The following is a 20,386-nucleotide window of genomic DNA, read 5'->3' as shown; positions in this document are numbered from 1 at the left end:
GGTGGTATAAGGCAGCTTCCTACATTCCGAGATACAGGACAAGCAAGAGGGAAGGCTTGTTCACCATCACGCAGCATTGCATCGCTCAAGGATTGAATTCCTGGCCACAGGATGCAGTGATAGGGGACATACTGAGCAGTTTTAAAAGGAGATTCAAAAAAATCAAGGAGGATAAAGCTATTGAGGGCTACTAGTCAAGGGGGTTCTCTGTTACCCCAGGGTGCCCCTAAAGGTGGCTTGGGGAACCAGGGCCTGTGCCAGGCATGACTGGGTCCTTGGGCACCAGCCCACCCCAGGCCCACGGTACTGTAGCCCAACTCACCCATACAGGTGGTGCAGGGCTAATAAGCCCACCCGCACATCCCACCTACCTCTCCTGTACTTGTGAATGAAATGCATGCTGCGTACATATGCCTGTCACCAACCAAGATGGCAGCAGGGGCATCAGCCCCTTAGGGAAGCCTCTTCCGCCATCTTGGTCGATTTCAGGCATGCGTGCTCAGCATGCACATCATTCCTAGGAATGGGAGAGGTATGTGGGGCATGTGAACTTATTGAAGCCCACACTGAATGTATTGGGGGGGTCTGGGAGCTCCCTGTGCACGATCTGCGGCAGGGTCAGGAGCTGACACTGCTGTGGATCGTGGAACAAGAGTGCTACCCTTCCACCCTAAAGAGGGGCCCTTCAGGGGCCCCTCTGGGTTGCAGGGGCCCTCAGCCAGGGCCCAGCCCTGTGGGGAACCTTTGGCCCCCCATATGTTGCTGAACTACAATTCCCACCATCCTTTGCCATTGACCATGCTTGCTGTGGTTGATGGAAGGTGAAGTTCAACAATGTCTGGAGGACCAAATGATCTTAAATAAATGCTATCAGTATTTGAGGGTCACGAGAGGGACAGGGTTACTCTTAAGGTGTCCTGTGGTGGACTTTCCCTTTGAAGTATCTGGTTGGCCATTGTGGGAACAGACGGCTGGACCGGACGGGCCTATGGTCTGATCCAGCAGGCCTCTTTGTTTGAGGGAAACTCAGTAGTGTAGTGGCAGGTTCCAGAGTGCAGGGTCCCTTCATGAAAGTCACAGTCCTGCCCCCTTCTAAGATTCTGCAACCTTCTAAGATTATAGAATAATCTGACCAGACTTGAATGCTGGCTTCTGCTTCTCTATCACTGACACCGTTTGAAGGCCCTTTCTCACTGTCAAGAGATACCCCTTGAATTACTGGATTCAGTGTCTATGCGTTTGTCTTCTGTTGCAACCAAAGTGCTTGAGGATGTAGATGGGCTGCTATCTTCAGGATTCACTGTCTCTTCCGCAATTACAGAATTCTCACTCTCCACAACTTGCTTTGGCTTTTTGAAGTAGGAACTTATACAGGCTTGCTTGCAATTAACACCCAGAAGCTGCCCTTTCATGCTGATTGGCTTGCAGGACACTGGAGACATAGGGACCCTGCTGGGCTGTGGCTCCCCAAAAAGTGAGGGGTCTAAGACCCCCAGGATCCCGGATGACTACACCCCTGTGAGGGATACCTCCGAACCAGCCACCATCTTCCTGGGCTCTCATACTAACCGTCTCCCTTCCCCCAAAAGTGGACACCATCCCCTCACTGGCAGCCTCACCTGGCTTGGCTTCTGGCTTCTGTCTCCACTGGAAACGGGCACTTCTAGGTGGTCTTTTTTGTGGCCCCTGAAGGGGTGACCTTGCCAGGCCTGTGCCAAAGAAGGCCCCGCAGTCGCCTCAACCTAGAACAGAAAAGGGAGAGGTCAGAATGAACCCCCTAGCTGGAAATGTTCTGGGGAGGGGATGGGGGTCTAGAGAGGCCACGGATCAGATCAGCCAAAACAGAAATAGGGGAGTCTGCCTATGTTTCAGCCTCTTTCATTCAGAGCAGATCTCTCTCTCTCTCTCTCTGTCTCTCTCTGTGTGTGTTTCTGTTTCTGTGTGCTAAACCTTCCAGTCTCCAAGATTCCTCTCCCAGCATTGCAAACCACAGCACGGAGGCAGCAATCTTTGGTACATGATGAGGATGAGGAGGCCTCTAGGTGTGTGACAAGAGCCAGAGCCAGAATGTTGGCAGCAGATGGAGTGTGACGGAGAGTGATTGACAGGGAGGTGGAGAGAGTGTCAGTTGAGACCGTTGGAGAGATGGAAAATGGAGGAAGGAGGGAATGAGATGGGAGGGGGGAGGGAGACTCGGGAAGAGTTTGGGGGAGGAGGGGAGCTCCTAAGGAGGGGAGATTAGGCCAGGGTGTCAAAATGGTAATTTTAGCATAAAAGATAACTAGTTCCAAATATTACTTTGTTTAAATAAAGACATATTTGTGGTTATCAGCTAGTTGTGTTCTTCTCTGGGTGTCCGTGTGTCTTGTGTAGATCACAAAGGCTCTGGAGGGAGAGTCCTGCTGGTCTCAGAAGGGGGGTGGAGGAGGGTGCCATGGGGGATTGCGGAGGGACGTCCCTGGGCTCAGCAGCAGAGAACTCGGACAACTGGCCTAGTACCCTCCAGGGGCCAAAACCATGTAGGGGATCCCCCCCAATCTCTCCCTCCAGCATAAAAATAGATAAATAGAAATGAAGTGAAGAAATCCTACTTACATTTTCAACATGCTGAGGCCTCTTTGGATGACTCCTAACTACACCTGCTCTAGTACCTACCTAAACTAACCCAAACCCTAATTCTAGCCTGAGCCCCTCCCCAACCCTAAGCCCCACCCTGCCCCCTCCCCTAACTCTGCCCCAACCCCTATGTACAAAAGCAAATATCAAAAATATATACAAACAGGATAAAGAAAAAGATAAGATAAAAATGAAAAAAATAAACAAAATATAAAGAAAATATAAGTAGCAAAATAAAAATAAAGATAAACAAAATATAATTAAAATAATACACAAAAATATAAAGAGAAATAAAATATAAAGAAAAACAAAAATGTAAATAAACCAAAATAAAAAACCAACTGAAACCCTCCACTCCACGCTCTCCAACTACTCCTCTCTCTCCTCTCCCTCCTCTCTCTCCCACTCCTCCTAACTGACCTGCACGGGACATCCCTAGTTGGTGACTTTTAAGCCAGCAGCAAGAGATGTCACAAAGAAGGGTGGGTCCCTGTTGCCTTGGCAACCCACCTGCCAGGAGGACCCTGGACAATGGCTGCTCCTGAGTCTTCTTGAGGCGTCTTCAGAACTTGGAGGCCCCTGTTGTCCTGTCGGCCAGCTTGCTTCAGCATCCCTCTTAATATCTCTGTTTCTCAAATGAATCAGGTTGTTCTCCATTAAGCAGCATTTCCAAAGGGAGACTGTCCCCCCAGCCTCCTCTATACAGTGGAAAACTCATTGCTCCCATGTTGAGGGCAAGGGCCTTGAGTCAGGGGGGCAGAGCATCTGCTTTGCCTACAAAAGGTCCCTGGCTCAATCCTCAGCCTCTCCAGGCAGGGCTGGGAAAGCAAGACCCGGTTTGATGTCCTGGAGAGCTGCTTCCAGTCAGTGTGGACAATACCCACCTAGATGGACTTGGCGTAGGGCTTCTTAGGTATCGTCCTGTTTGGTCATTTATCCTGAGAGCTAGCAACCTTCTCTGCAAGACACGAAGATTCATCCCATAACATCCAATATAGAAGACTTCTTTCAAATAATAACATAGGTACAGGAATTCTGACTACAGAAGGGGGTAAAATTCTGCCTCTGAAATAAAGGCATTCGTGCTGCAAGATGACCTGCCCTATTTAGGGTTACCAAGTCTCTGGGTTTTGCTCGGAGACTCCAGTTTTTGGGAGTCCTCTCCAGGTTTCTGTGTGTGCCACCCCAATCTCTAGAGTCTTAGCTTAATTTTTTTTTAAAAAATTAAGTTTCTAGGTGGTCTCGTTCAAGAGATATACACCAAAATATGAGCCCCCCCCCACAACTTCTGTTAGTACTGGCTGCTCTAACCTCCACCTGACATGTTTTTAGACAAGTGAAGTCCAGGTTGTGATTGACAAGGGATTTGTTGACCTCCAGACAGTAGCTAAACCCCATTGCAAGTTCTAAAAACAGTTTTCTTTTCATGTTTGTGTACACTTCAGGAATTCAGTAAATGTATAGCTTTCAGCAGCATTAAGAGTACTTTCTGTGCAGGAGATCTGAATACATTGGGACTTGCTTCTGAGTAAGCATGCATAGGATTGCAAAAGACTTATAGTGGCATGATGCTGTTACGACACGTGCTTTTGGGAACCTGAGTGTGTGACTTTGCCACCCTCATGACCCATGAAACACACCTCCTTGAGAGGAGGGGGGGAGAGGAAAAAGTCTTTTAAAAACCGAGGCTTGAATCTAAAAAAGAAAAAGGAGAAGGGGGGGTGAGGAACATCAGAGCTCCCACACGTGTACTACGCTCTCAAGGAACGCATCAAGGACTGCAGGGACAGAACCGGAGAGACTCTGGGTCTTGGTGCAAAACCTTGAGACCAAGAGATTCCTTCCTGGTTTTGGATCAGAGCTCTTCCACATAGCTTCATCTGTATTCAACCGCCCACTCCGGGCATAGGATAGGTAATCCTACCTTTCACCTCTTATAGTAATAGGGTCCTTTGATTTCTTTAAAGTTATGAATGGGTTAGGATATTAATGATTAATGCTGCCACACACCCAAGTAATTCTGTAATGCTTTTCTACTCTTTCTCTCAATAAAAGGAAGCTGTGCTTTATTTTAGTTTGGACCTGCATTTCTTGGGGAAAATATAGATACACTATTTAGGCACATTTCAGGGCAAAGCGCTTGTTTTATCCCTAGCAAAAGATCCCCTCCTGTCAAGGAGGTGTGTTTCATGGGACATGAAAATATCTGTCAGTTTTGGTTCTCTCAGTGTCTCATTTTTTTCAGTCTTAAGTTCAGTTCTGCAGCAATTTGTAATTCTTGTGAAATTTTTTTAGCATTTTAGTGTGAATTTCTCTTACTAAACACATTTTTGTATGCAGATTTGACTAATGTACACATTTTTGCATGCATGCTCTCCTAACATAATGCATTTTCTATGTTATTTTCACTAATATATTCATCTTTATGTACTTCTCCCCTCAGCATATGCATTTTTTTGGGGGGGGGGAATTGGCTGGAAAACTGCATCGCAAAATTTGGATAAGTGCAAATTTTGAAGGACGGCTGTGTTTCAATTCTCATATTATTTCGGAAAGTGCAGATTTGGTAGCTTCAGCTTTAAATGTGAACTAAATCAAATTTCTCTCCCATCCCTACTCCCAGTTTTCTTGAGAAGCTGGTTTCATTCTGAAATCTTGGTATATGCCCACCCATAATGTCATTGGGCAGATGTGAATACACTCTCATTGCTGGGACCACCTACCTCTGTTTCCAGTGGACACGCTGCAGGGTAATTCAGAATCAATCTGCAATGAGCTTTTATTTTCGGAATGAAACCAGTTTGTCAAGTGCTTTTTCAGGGGCAAAAATATATAATAGGTTCAGACTGACTATGAACTAGGTATAAAAAAAAGCTTCATTGATTCTAGAATAAGATGTTGTGTGTACACAGCCTAGGGATGGGGGAGAAATTCAATTCAATTCTCTTTTAAAGGCAAACCTACTTAATTTGCACTTTCTGAAACCAAAACACAGCCATCTTTCAAAATTTGCATGTCTCTGAATTTTGCAAACTAGTTCTCCAGCCAAGTCCTGTGTACAAAATGCATGTGCTAGTATAAAGTATGCATTAAAATTGATCTAATTTCCACAAATAACCTATAGAAATGCATTATATTAAGAAAAATGAAACCTTAAGGAAAATGTGCTTTGCAAAAATGTGCATATTCCATACAATGTGCATTTTAGGAGAAATTTGCACTAAAATGTTGATGAACACTTATAAGGACCGCTTTGAAAGCTGGTGTGGAAATGAGAACTAAACTTGAGATTGGAAAAATGAGAAATGGAGAAAAGCTGAAATTGAGATTTGCTCATCCCTAGCATAGTTGTGCTCTCACACCCCTCTCTGTCCCCCACTGAGACAAGGAAGAAGCATCAAAAACAGTTCTAGGCCCCTAGGCCTGAGGCTTTCCATCTCTGTTCGACAAAGGCTGAGAGCTTCAGTTTATTTCTGGCACACTCCCAAGGTGTCCCAGCACATTGTTTGGGACACACATGATGTTTATAACTAATATCCTTGTTGACATCTCTAAGTCATTAGCTGGGCTTCAAATGTATTATTCCCTTTTATGTGGTTTTGGAATGGCAAGTAGCTGGATGTTAAATGCCTGTTTTTATGGTGCTGGCTTGGTGCACACACTTATGAATTTTGCAGTGCAGATCTCCAACCACAAGATGTTTACAAAAATGCATGTATTGGGGGAAAGTGTGCAAAAAAGGAATATATTAGTGATAATGACATCAAAATGCATTACAGTAGGAGAAATTGCTTGCAAAAATGTGTACATTAGTCAACTGCATATAAAATGTATTTATTAGGAGAAATTTGCACTAAAATGCTGAAAAAGCTTCATGAGGATTTTATTTAGAAAAAAAAGAACAGCAAATTCCTGCAGAAATGTGGAGAACTGAATTTAAGATTGGAAAAGTGAAAAACTGAACAAAATTGACAGATCTTTCCATCCCTACAGGGAGTTGTAGGAGACCCCAGCATCTCTCCTTGGATACTGTTCCATACTGCTGTGGGTAGGAGGCCAGCATGCAGAGCCCAGAATTATCCTGGGAGATGCCTGCTGTGGGACCAATGGCTTTCCACAATGAAGGCCGGCTCTACTATTAGGCAGAGAGAGGCAGCAGCCTAAGGCAGCAGATGTCGGAGGATGGGGAGTAGTGTTGAGGGGCTGAAGGTACAAGAGCTCTGTGTGCAGTGTGGCCTGCCTCTAGCCCCCTAAGTTAGCCTGCTGTGATGAAGCAAGATTCAAGTAGAATGTTTTGATTCAGCATGATGAATAAAATGTTTCATTGAATCTTGGTTCTCCCCTTTTTCTCAGTTCTTTTTATGGGAATGGATGCTTTATGTCTGCTTGACACTGTGGAGGACTAGCGGAGACATAAATAATTTTGTTATTAATGTTGATGGTTTCTTCTTTTTTTAAAATTGTTTTTTGCCTGCTTCTCATAAACTGGCAAAATGAAAGACATTCCTTACAGTTCAGGATCATGTAGATCCATTTGTTACAAAAAAAGTAAAAGAATATGGATACGAGCAAGGTGGTGACTTAGGAGGATGCTAAGTTTGGAGCTCCTCATTTTACTTCCAATTTATCTGATTTTAGAGCTTTTAGAGCTTTTACTTCAAGCCTAAACAACCTGCATCACCTTTGCCGGGATTTTTATGTCAATTATACCTCTGGTGCCTCTAAGGGCTGTTCTTCCTGTGTTTTCTTTTTGATAACGCTTTTTCGCTTTCGTTCTCGGATGACGGTCGGAGCCTTCCAGCTCACTAATATAAACAAGGTAATCAACCTGGTCGTGGTTTGTGAATCGTGCTTCAGTCAACGTGCCGGGCTTGGACATTGTTTGCTTTATTTTGCACTCGACATTGTCTTCAGCGTTAAATTGAGTTGCTAATTGTTTTTTATGTGAACCCTTTACAGCTGCTGCAGACCCGGCTTTTTTTCCTGCCACAAACTACTTAAATTCCCGGCAGATATGGCTCTCACTCGACAAGCAGGTAAGGCTTTGGGGAAAGCTTTACTCCGTGCGCTAACCTCCCTGAAGAAGAAGAAGAAGGAAAAGGAAAGTACAAAAAAAAAACAATCAAGCAAAAAAACAAACTAAAATTCCTTCGTACTTCCCCTTTAAAGAGAATCCTCTAGGAACGGATTGTAGAGAGCTCGAGGGTGGGGCTGGAAGTTCCCGGCTGCCGGATGATAAAGATCCTTCAACGATCCCTCAGGCCTTCCAACATTTGGATTGGTTGGTGGATTATAACAAGTGAGGTTTGCCCTTCCTCAAAAGGCTCTCCGGGGGACCTAATCTGGCATCTGAAATTGAGGCAGTAATGTCCCCAAGCTGCCCTTTTGAGCGAATGCCTAATCCTTACTTATTTCCTCTTGTTTTGTCCTCTTTGAGCATGAGATGTGATTCTACCAACTCAGAAGGTCGGCCTTTATCTTCTGCATCAATTCACTTAAGCCCTACAGATGTGGCTCCCTCTTCTCAATATGTCAATCAACTATACCTCTCAACAGGCTTATGCCGAGTTAGCGGCGGAGTCGAGCCCTATCTCCTTTGGGACCTGTAATCTGGAGGCTTCCCTTTTCCTTTTTTTTTTTTTTTTTTTTCAATAATTTTTATTCAGATTTTCATAAAACATACAAGACGAAATCATAAAACATTCAAAGACAAAAAACAAAATCAAAAATAGTTAAACAAACAAAAAAAAAAAGAAAGAAAAAAAAAAACAAAAATAAAAAATAAAGAGTAAAATATTGACTTCCCATTTGTCAAAGATCAAATCAGTTATAAGTCTATAATATATAACAATCCTGTCTCTTAAGTCATATTATAAAATCACTTTCCTCCAGTAATTATCTTACTTAATCATCAAATCTCATAAACATTACTTTATTCTTTCCACAAAAAGTCAAAGAGAGGTTTCAATTCTTTAAGAAATATATCTAACAATTTTTTTTTCCAGATAAGCATATCGATTAATCCATCTCATTACTAATTATGATAATCTTATTGTCATAACCATAGTCAAAATAAACATTTCAATTAATCCATCACATCAGAATCTGTTAGGTTCAGTAATTTCAGTAGCCATTGTTCTATTATCCCTATTAGTTCCATTTTCCATCTTCCATCTTCAGTAGTCTTGTTAAGTCCAGTAATTTCAGTATCCAATCTTCCATTATCAGTATTCCATAATAATCTTGCTGTCAAAGCCATAGTCATATAGTAAGAGTCTGATGGGAATTACCTCTATCCCAAATATTTTCTTGCCATCCATTCTGAATAGGTTGCTGAAATACTGCTGTAAAATCATATCTCTGTTCTTTTTTTCAAAATACACTGGGTCATCTCTTGAAAGTTTTTCCATTGTCACATGGCTGCAGTTAATTCCATAGATTTTCTCTATATTGGGCTCCATCACATCATTCCAGTCCAGAAGATTATCCATGCCATTGATAACTTTATCTCTAGAATCTTCATTAATTTCTTCAGAGATAACATTGAATTCCAAACAATAGATTTTATTTCTAAAGTCCATAGACTCCAAATCTTGTTCCTGTTCCACGTTTGTTCCAATCTCCGGGATCTCCTCTCTCACAGGGACCCCTGTTCCAGTCTCCAGGGTCTCCTCTCTCACAGGGACCCCTGTTCCAGTCTCCAGGGTCTCCTCTCTCACAAGGACCCCTATGTCTTTAATCTCCTGTGTCTCCAAACAATAGATTTTGTTTCTAAAGTCCATAGACTCCAAATCTTTTTCCTGTTCCACGTTTGTTCCAATCTCCGGGGTCTCCTCTCTCACAGGGACCCCTTCCAGGGTCACCTCTCTCACAGGGACCCCTATATCTTTAATCTCCTGCTTCATTTTACTCAATTCAATTTTCAGCTCCTTACAATCCTGTCGCAGGTTTTGTTTCGTTATCTCAATCTCATCCATTATTTTCTGAAACATAGTTATTTCCAGATTCTCAGCCACTTTCTTAATTGCCATTTTAAAAGAAAAATATAGGAAAACCACTTCTTATTTCAGCAACAATTGGGTTAATACTCCAAACTTGGTGACATCACAGTATAAACAGAGCAGACAGCCTTATCTCTCCATGCTTAAGTAAACAAAATGCAGTTCCCAGGATCGAAACAATTAATGGCGGTCGTCAGGAAACAGATTCGTCAAAATAAAATAGACCAAAAAGAGAGTAGTCTCAGACAATATAATATTCTTCAAAATAAAAATCTGGAATAGAAATCCCTCTTCTGTGTATATCTTTAGAATGCAAATCCAGGACAGCTTTTTGCAACAAAAACAGAGATAAGCTATTAATTAGTGAGTAGCAGAGAGAAGTTATGGCTCCCCAGTGAGATGTCAAAAACCGATCAATCTGGCAAATCTCTTTTAAACAGCAACAATTTAAGTCAAGTAAAAGAAAAATATAGAAAGAAGGGTGCTTGCCTGTTAGTGCGTTCTCTCTTAGAAGACAAGATGAACGTTCGCTTTATCAGATAGAGCTTGTTGTTGAAAATCCGTCCCACCTTCGTCGGCTGGACCTCGTCCCATAAATCAATGAGATCTGGTCGTCCCAACAAAAATAGGCTTTGAGGTTAATCTCTTCGTTTCTCCCTACCCGGGAGAAGTTTAATCAGTCAAAAAAAAAAAAAAAAAATCTGACTGATATATCTGAATAAGCTTCTTTTGAGGCAGGAGCCCGTCTCAAAAGCAGGCACAGGCTAAGTCACCCTTCCCGGAAGTCCCCGAGGCTTCCCTTTTCCTAAAGAATTGGAATCAGTTAAAAAATTTTTATCGAAATGTTAGGATCTCCTGGTGGTGTTGGCTGAACTCCATAAATCTTATCCCTATGCAATTATCCTGGGCCAAGCATCTGGAGTTAATGACCTGCAAATTCATCCAGAACCGCAGCAATCTTCTCCTAGAGCCTCTCAGAAGCCAGCAAATCGCCTCACCCGTAAGATAAAGCATAAATCCTTAGCCCACCCTAAACCTAAAAACATTAAGGCTCGGAGTGGCAGGCTTAATAATGTAAAACGACGTAAAGGTTTCAACTTCCAAAGGCTTTTCAACCTCCTTGATTCTTCCCAACCATCCATCGCTCCGATAAGAAAAGAAAGCCTCCACGCAGACTTATACGTCTAATCTTCCTATTCATAACTCACACTCTGTATCTGATCTATCCTGCCTCGCGGACCTGCCAAGAGAGTCACCACGAGAGACACTGATGTCACCTCTAAATGACATTCTTGAATCCGAATTTCCATTGGTCCTTGGCAACATATCCTCGAGACTGCTCCCTCTTTGTGAGAGACCCCTCGATACCTACCCCTTCCTTTAGAGAAACAAAAGTGGAATCTGACTTTGAACAATCAAAAATTAGTTTTTTCAAATTTCCCCAAACCAAAGGGACGGCTTTCTTTCCTCCAACGTAAAACTCATTTTTAAAATTTGATGCGAAAAATAGCCCCCTGTTGTGAGTAATTCGATGATATTGTAGATATTGCCTATTTGTTTTATAATTATCGAAATGCACGTGCCATAGTTACATTTTCATCTTCGGCTTCGGTGCTTTCGCTATATAAGCAGAAACCCCTATTCTTTCAAGCAAATATGCCAATATCTAGACTGTTCATTAATCAAATCCTCTGTTCTCTAAAGAAACCAACCCCTCTAATAAGAGGGGAATTTCTAATTCTCTTATTCTGTTAAATATTCCTAACTCTACCTTGCACCTTAAGCCTAGTGGTCCTCTTTCGGAATCTGGTCCTTCTGATCACTCTACCTTGCTCTTGCCTGCTTTGGTTCCTGAAGAAATAGAATTATTAAAATCTTCCCAGTTTTTGCCTATCCAATCCCAACTGGAGATTATTGCTTGACTTATTTCTTTAATTGATACTCTCACTCAAGTCCTCCCTCACAATAAGACTATTCCACTTCAGCCACTGATATTGGTTAACGATCAGATGATAACCAACCCCAAGCCTGGTAAGCCTGAAGTGAAGACCTACCTCACTAATCAGGAGTATCCCCTTGATAAGCCTCTTTCTCCTACTCATAATCAGATTCCCTCATCCTCCCCCTCGTTCCATCAGAATTCAGCTAATAGCTCCAGTGATCTTTTGACTTCTAAGCACCCTAGGCCCCATCCGCTGGCCCTAACCTCAGGCCTTGAATGGCTTCATGTCAGGTACCTTGACCCTGAGGAATTGGGACACTCTCCCGCTAAGGTCCCCCCCACTGAGACTTCCCAGCTCTTGGAGGATAGATTGGTGAGGGGAGCAGGCTCTGTGTTTGTGGACAGAGCGGGAGACCTCAACCAGATTACAGTCTTGGAGTGACAATCCCCGTCTTGTATAGTCCCTCCTGCTGATTTGCCTTCCGGGCCATGCGCTGATGCCTTATGGGCTCCCCAAAATAGAGTAGCTACCTTCCAGGACTCGATTGAAATCCTTTCGTGGAATATCGCTGGTTGGGCCTCAAAGAAAGCATCGTCGGATTTCTTGGATTTCCTTAAAATGCATGAGGTGATTTGTCTCCAGGAAACTTGGTCCACCAACTCCATCTATTTGAATGGATTTGCCACATTTGAGCTATTTGCTCTGTCTGCTAACAGTAGGGGCAGACCCAGGGCTGGTTTGGCAATTCTCATATCCACCTCCCTTCGGGCTAATTTCACGGTGCTGGGTGCTTGTGATAATTTTGCCCTTGCGGGCTTATTGAAATTTAAATTTGCAACCTTTTTACTGTTTAATGTTTACATTCCTCCTGCTGCCTCTAAGAAGGATGTTGAGTTGTCCTGGGATACTCTGGAGAGATTTATTTTAGACCTTATCTCTTCATATCCCAGGGCAACCCTTATTATTCTTAGGGATCTTAATGCAAGAATCGGCCCAAATAACAACACTCTCCTAAATTCGCCCTTATGGGGCGTCCTTGCAATTATATGCCCAGATACCAAAGATCGTCTAAAGATCTTAGAGTAAATTATGCTGGAATTTGTATCTCAGCTCATTGCTAGACTTAATCTGCTGATTTTAAATGGTCATGTAAAACTAGGGAATAGTCCAGAATTTACGTTCACCTCTTCCCATGGCAGCAGTGTGATTGATTATGTTTTAATTTCCCATCCTTTGCTTCCTTGGACCTCTAATTTTACAATAGCAGACAAATTAGATAGCGATCATTTCCCTTTAAATATTACATTGTCACTGGCTGAACCCGGTCATTTTGCTGCTCATCCACATTTTGCAGTTAAGGACTCATGTCCCAGTTAGAAGAGAATCCGTTGGTCTGTCGCTTCCTCTAATAAGGTAACCTCCTTTCTTACTTCCCCTAGAGCCACCGCTCTTAGATCTCGAATTATGGATGCTGGCCTTGCTGCTCCCTCTGATGCCTCCGTTGTTTTATGTGATTACTCATTATTATCTTCCGCTTTATATGCGGTTTTAACGTCTAATTTTAACGCTTTTAATGCCGATGTGTGTCCTGTTATTTCCTGTTGGTTTGATAATGACTGCCTTGAGGCTAAGAACCAATTGAGATCGATCTATAAGTTTTATAGGTTACAAAATATCTCCATATTACCCCCTGAATATTTTATTATTAAAAGGAAATATAAGCAACTACTTTCCTCTAAAAAAAGATTAACACTCCATAATAGATGGAAAGCCTTAATCAGTGCTTCCCTTAATAACAATTTCCAACTATTTTGGTCTCTAGTGACCGATGCTCTTGGTTCCTCTACCCCTTCTCAGTGCAAATTCCTCCTCCTATCTGGGAACGCCATTTTTCTGCTCTGTTCTCAGATAATGATGGTTCGCCAATGCGTCCCTTGATCCCCGTGGATTCTTTTCCCCTTCCTGCTTGAACCCCTGTAACATTGTTGGAGATCATCTCCTTGATCAACAATCTTAAGACTGGAAAAGCTCTGGGCATTGATGCCTTCCCTTCTGAAATGCTAAAGATGCATATTGACTGGTGAGCTCCTCTATTAGCCAACTTATTTTCTCATATTAACCACTCTGGTCGAATCCCCTCTACGTGGCTTGAGGCTGTAATTATCCCCATCTTTAAGAAAGGTGACAGGAGTGATCCCGCTAATTATAGGCCTATTAGCCTTTTATCTATTGTGGGCAAATTATATGCCAGTTTTCTTAATCTCAGGCTGTTAGCATGGATTGAGGAGGAAAATATCTTGGGCAGAGAGCAGGCCAGGTTTAGAAAGGGTAAATATCCGATTGATCACTGTCTAGTACTAACACATCTAGCCGAGAAGTATTCCTCCTCTTTTGGCAATGGTTTATCAGTCGCCTTTATGTCCTTAAAGCGGCTTTCGACTCTGTCTCGAGAACAAAACTTTGGTCCAAGCTGTATCAATGTACTATAGGCAAAAGATTGCTCTTTCTTATCAGCTCTCTCTACCATTGTACTTCTGTTCACGTTCACTGTGGCGCTGATGGAAGCCTGACCAATCCCACTCCGGCCTCTAGTGGTGTGCGCCAGGGCTGTATTCTGGCTCCAACACTATTTAACCTCTTTCTCAATGATATGAGCAACTGTTGCTTGTCTGATAATTTTCACCCCCCCAAATTAGCTGGGATTAAATGCCCTTTGCTTTTATATGCTGATGATGCCGTTTTAATGTCATCGAATATTGGCTTAAAACGGCTTCTACGTGCCTTCATGGGATATTGTACTAAAAATTTGTTAACTATTAATTTTTCTAAATCCAAGATTATGGTATTCTCTTGCCGGATATCTACCCACCCCTGGATCATTAAGGGACACTCAATGGATCAAGTCAGGCAGTTCAAATACCTGGGGTCACTTTCCAGGCTACACTCTCTTGGACTGCCCATATCTCTTCCGCGGTTCAATCTGCCTTGAATGCCACTAAGGCCTTACTTCGTTTCTTTTTCACCACGGGAGGGCAATACATTCCAGCAGCGATTCAAGTCTTCAAATAAAAAATCCTTTCTCAACTTCTATACGGGGTCCCAATTTGGGCCCCCGGTTTTAATGCCAAGGTCGAATCAGTTTTATCTCGCTTTTTGAGAACTATTTTTGGTATGCCCCGCTGTGCATCTGCTGCTGGTCTCCGTCTTGAGGCTGGGCTTTATTCCACTGAATGCATGGCATGGCTCATGGCCTTTAGATATTGGATCAAAGTGATCTATGCTGACCCCTCTAAGGACTATTTACATCTTTTATGGAAAGACCCCTTTACCAGCTCCTGGTCAAAGAACATTCAAAACAAATTAAAGATGCTTGGCCTTTCACTAGAGCTTTTATCTGTTATCGATCCAGTCTCAGCAAATCACATTATAGAACAACATATTAAAGACATTGATCTCCAATATTCAAGATCGAGAGCCAACTCAATTTGCTCCCCTATGTTGCTAGACTTGAACTTTGCTTTTCCTAATCATGCTGCCTATTTGTCAAATCTGTCTGTCATGGATTCCTGCTGTCAAGGCGCAAGGACCATGCGTCAGACCCACTTCCCAACCTTAGGGCAATGGGACTGGAACCAAAATATACCAATTCACCCCTGCCAAGGCTGTGCAATCCAACACCAACCCTGCAAGGTAGAAGGTAGGCTGCCACCACCCCTGTTACTGGTCCACTCAGAGTTAGGGGAGACTCTGAGCCCAGACAATTAGGTAAACCAAGGTTCAAAAAGACAAGAGCCAAAACTACACTCCTTGTCAGGAAACCTCTGGTAAAACCCCACAATTGGAATTAAGCTTTTAACTTCTTTTTCCCTCTTTGGTAGTTACGTGACTGAGATGGTCAAGGTACTGAATTCAGAACCACCCTTTCTCTCAAAGAACACACCAGGTCAAATAGAAGTAGCTTTATTAAAATAGATAAGTGCACATTAATATATAGCAGCAAGTAATCCTTTAAGACTTTATACCCAAAACAGGGGCTTAAGTCAAATAAAAGAGTTCAGATACACAACATGAAAATAACAACCTTTTCTAACCTAATACTTACACATGAGGTAGATGGTTGAAGTGGCATCCCTCCTAAGAGAGAATGATGTTAACCACAAAGCAATGGAACCCTGCCTAAGTTACCTCCCATAGGCAACACCAGGGAACCACAAAAGCAGAGAGGTATAGAACTCGAACCAAGGCAGCAGAGAACAAAGGCTATGGGTCTCTAGCCCTATACGTAAGGAAAAGAATCCTAACGGTCCAAGATTAATTGACCAATCAGGAATGGGCTGATGTAACCCCTTTCTAGATGTTTCTCACTTTTGCACGCCTTCCCGGCCCCCCTCCCAACAGTGTTTGAAACTTCACAGGCCAAAATGACCTTGGGTGCTAGGCACTTGCTAATCAGCACAGATAGCCAGGTGTTTCTTGTTTAGGCTTCTCCTTAACCGTCTTCAGCTGGAAACCGAAACTTAATGTATTATTCTATCAGAGGCCTGCCTTTTCTAACAGTTAAAACTCCCAGAGTCCCTTGCTTGAGCCAAGATATTACTTATGAGATTGTTAATAACTCATGAACATATACAGGTTCATGAGACTGTCCATCTCGAAATACCACCTGGTTTTCTCTAGAGCAAGATTTGATTGTCTTCTTTCCACGATCCTTGAAGGCCGCTTTCAAGGTATCCCTCTAGAGAAGCGCCTTTGCCCCTGCACTTTTACTGAGACTGAATCCCTGGCTCATATTCTGTTCTGTTGTAATTTGTATAATGCAGAACGATCTAGACTTATCTTTCCTATAATCAATCATTATCCTGGTATTTGCAATACCTCACATCAGATGTTGATAAGCTGACGACACAATCCGTTGCTAAATTTCTTAATCTAGCCCAGATGTTAAGAAAGCCTTCCCCGTTTTAAAACTTTTTACTAAGAACATATTTGTATTAATATGCACTGTTTTTATACTTGTTGTATTACTGGCTAAATTTTATATCTGTTGGGTCTTTGACCGTAATAATAAATACATACATACATACATACAAAAAAGTAAAAAAATTAAAAAGTAAATTCAATTTGTAATAATTGTTTGAATAAAATGTACTTTTAATATACCAAATGCAATAATTTTATGCCAAACCAACTTTTACATAATGACATTTGATGTTCTTGAAGTAACAAAGTGACTTCCAATCTGTAAAACATGCTAATATTGAATTTTTTCAATTTTTCCAAAAAATTGTGGTTTTTTTTGAAAAAAACAACAGAAAAAACTTTTTTTTCCAAGGCTTCAAAATTTCCAGAAATTTTACATCTCTAGTCAGGGATGATGGGAGTTGTAGTCCATCAGCATCTTGAGGACCCAAGGTTGAAGAACACTGCCCTAATGGACCAGTCTCCACCCTGCCAGCAATGTCCACAAAAAAACAGGAATTTTGTATAACACTACCCACAACCACTTGCTGCAAGAGCAATGAAAATAGGTTCTTAATTTTTGCTCCAGTGAGCTAGTGGTGGTAATCAGAAAGGGACCAGAGTCAGACCAAAAATAAAAATAAATGGGAAGATTTATTTAAATCAAAGCACAGAAATGAGGAAAATATACAAATTCAGCAAAAACTGAAATATAAGAGTACAAAGAATGTATGATTCATGGTATAAATGGGAAACAATATTAGATGGCAAATAAAAGTAATTAACCAAACGAATAAAGCATGTCTATCACTAATCCCTAAATTACATCCCTCTGAAACTTCCACCAGTTCAAACTAGTTGCAAACTGACTAGATTCCCAGCCTTAACAGCCGTTTAACCCAGAGATTAAGGAGAGCAGGGGAGAGGGCATTACCGCTCCTAATCCAAGCAGGGATCCAAGGAACTGGCTTCTGTGGACATGAGGTGAAGGCTGAGAAAAATGGATTCAGGGTTCGGTGTTTAGGATCCAGAATGGTCCCAATGGAAGATATGTTTATTTAATTAATTTATTTAATTTATTATTTTATTTATATCCTGCCCTTCCTGCCAGCAGGAACCCAGGGTGACAATATGTTCACGTAAAAAATCATGAAAAACGTTTAAAATTGGAATAGTGAAGTCTGAGCCTCACAAGGGAATGAACAGAAAGTAAAATCAAAATAGAGATGGAAAAGAGACCCAAGTAAAACAGATACTGCTTTTTTTGAACATTGGTTTTAAAGTGTTTTCTGACAGGATCACAGAACAATGGAGTGGCCACCTTCTTTTGTATCTGCAGGGCCTCTGTGCCTTTGAAAGCTGCTTGGCAACTTTCTCCATCACTGCACCTGTTTCATTGCTATGTAGAATGTATTCTGGAATGGAACAGGTCTGCTAAAACAAAATATGGCAGCCCCAAAGAGGAATGCCTTGTTTCTTGCTGGTTGCTGCTGTTATAGCTGTGACATGGAGTTTGCATGTCATGGGATGGGATAGGGGAACGTATTTTCCTCTGTGAATGTTGAATGGCTGCTTGGTTGCCTATTGATGTAGGTGGCCATGAATAAGAGGCAGCAGCTGGTGGTTAGATTTATTTATTTATTTATATACTGCTTATTTGTCAAGATGGCTTCTAAGCGGTTTATAGCTATAAAATCAATTATAAAATACATAAATAATGAAAATACACTATTATAATTCAATCAGAAGATTAAAACATCCTTAATTAAAATATACAACAAACCGGTTAAAAAGCATGACAATTAAAACAGTTAAAAAGCACACTACTTAATACAATCAGAAGTTCAAGTTCAGGGGACTTCCGGGAAGGGTGACTTAGCCTGTGCCTGCTTTTGAGACGGGCTCCTGCCTCAAAAGAAGCTTATTCAGATATATCAGTCAGTTTTTTCTTTTTTTTTTGACTGATTGAACTTCTCCCGGGTAGGGAGAAACGAAGAGATTAACCTCAAAGCCTATTTTTGTTGGGACGACCAGATCTCATTAATTTATGGGACGAGGTCCAGCCGACGAAGGTGGGACGGATTTTCAACAGCAAGCTCTATCTGTTAAAGCGAACGTTCATCTTATCTTCTAAGAGAGAACGCACTAACAGGCAAGCACCCTTCTTTCTATATTTTTCTTTTACTTGACTTAAATTGTTGCTGTTTAAAAGAGATTTGCCAGATTGATCGGTTTTTGACATCTCACTGGGGAGCCGTAACTTCTCTCTGCTACGCACTAATTAATAGCTTATCTCTGTTTTTGTTGCAAAAAGCTGTCCTGGATTTGCATTCTAAAGATACACACAGAAGAGGGATTTCTATTCCAGATTTTTATTTTGAAAAATATTATACTGTTTTGAGACTACTCTCTTTTTGGTCTATTTTATTTTGACGAATCTGTTTCTTGACGATTGCCATTAATTGCTTCGATCCTGGGAACTGCATTTTGTTTACTTAACTATTGGAGAGATAAGGCTGTCTGCTCTGTTTATACTGTGATGTCACCAAGTTTGGAGTATTAACCCAATTGTTGCTGAAATAAGAAGTGGTTTTCCTATATTTTTCTTTTAAAATGGCAATTAAGAAAGTGGCTGAGAATCTGGAAATAACTATGTTTCAGAGAATAATGAATGAGATTGAGATAACGAAAATTGAATTGAGTAAAATGAAGCAGGAGATTAAAGATATAAGGGTCCCTGTGAGAGAGGTGACCCTGGAAGGGGTCCCTGTGAGAGAGGAGACCCCGGAGATTGGAATAGGGGTCCCTGTGAGAGAGGAGACCCTGGAGACTGGAATAGGGGTCCCTGTGAGAGAGGAGATCCCGGAGATTGGAACAAACGTGGAACAGGAACAAGATTTGGAGTCTATGGACTTTAGAAATAAAATCTATTGTTTGGAACTCAATGTTATCTCTGAAGAAATTAATGAAGATTCTAGAGATAAAGTTATCAATGGCATGGATTATCTTCTGGACTGGAATGATGTGATGGAGCCCAATATAGAGAAAATCTATGGAATTAACTGCAGCCATGTGACAATGGAAAAACTTTTAAGAGATGACCCAGTGTATTTTGAAAAAAAGAACAGAGATATGATTTTACAGCAGTATTTCAGCAACTTATTCAGAATGGATGGCAAGAAAATATTTGGGATAGAGGTAATTCCCATCAGACTCTTATTATATGACTATGGCTTTGACAGCAAGATTATTATGGAATACTGATAATGGAAGATTGGATATTGAAATTACTGGACTTAACAAGACTACTGAAGATGGAAGATGGAAAATGGAACTAATAGAGATAATAGAACAATGGCTACTGAAATTACTGAACCTAACAGATTCTGATGTGATGGATTAATTGAAATGTTTATTTTGACTATGGTTATGACAATAAGATTATCATAATTAGTAATGAGATGGATTAATCGATATGCTTATCTGGAAAAAAAAATTGATAGATATATTTCTTAAAGAATTGAAACCTCTCTTTGACTTTTTGTGGAAAGAATAAAGTAATGTTTATGAGATTTGATGATTAAGTAAGATAACTACTGGAGGAAAGTGATTTTATAATATGACTTAAGAGACAGGATTGCTATATATTATAGACTTATAACTGATTTGATCTTTGACAAATGGGAAGTCAATATTTTACTTTTTATTTTTTATTTTTTTTTATTTTTTTTTCTTCTTTTCTTTTTTTCCTTTTGTTTAACTATTTTTGATTTTGTTTTTTGTCTTTGAATGTTTTATGATTTTGTCTTGTATGTTTTATGAAAATCTGAATAAAAATTATTGAAAAAAAAAAAGAAAAAAAAAAAG

The 20,386-nt window shown here is 41.2% G+C and overlaps 1 protein-coding gene and 1 long non-coding RNA gene across 2 annotated transcripts in view; one reads left to right on the top strand and one right to left on the bottom strand.

Annotated features, from left to right (window-relative positions):
- LOC133368304 (uncharacterized) overlaps positions 1-20,386 on the top strand; it is a 56,693-nt gene that overhangs the window by 13,770 nt on the left and 22,537 nt on the right. Inside the window, exon 3 of the long non-coding RNA XR_009758619.1 lies at positions 7,576-7,652. This is a non-coding gene — a long non-coding RNA (uncharacterized LOC133368304). The remainder of the gene's footprint in view (positions 1-7,575; positions 7,653-20,386) is intronic.
- Positions 3,517-20,386, bottom strand: part of LOC133368298 (disintegrin and metalloproteinase domain-containing protein 2-like) — a 93,320-nt gene continuing 76,450 nt past the window's right edge. The window contains exon 21 of the mRNA XM_061592357.1: positions 3,517-3,574. Coding sequence (XP_061448341.1) covers positions 3,562-3,574 — 13 coding nt within the window. The 3' untranslated portion in view covers positions 3,517-3,561. The remainder of the gene's footprint in view (positions 3,575-20,386) is intronic.

The sequence above is a fragment of the Rhineura floridana genome, chromosome 12, assembly GCF_030035675.1.
Source record: "Rhineura floridana isolate rRhiFlo1 chromosome 12, rRhiFlo1.hap2, whole genome shotgun sequence".
In the NCBI taxonomy this organism is placed as follows: Eukaryota; Metazoa; Chordata; class Lepidosauria; order Squamata; family Rhineuridae; genus Rhineura; species Rhineura floridana.
The sequence above is the reverse complement of the archived record's forward strand: the minus strand, read 5'-3'. Positions and strand labels throughout refer to the sequence as shown.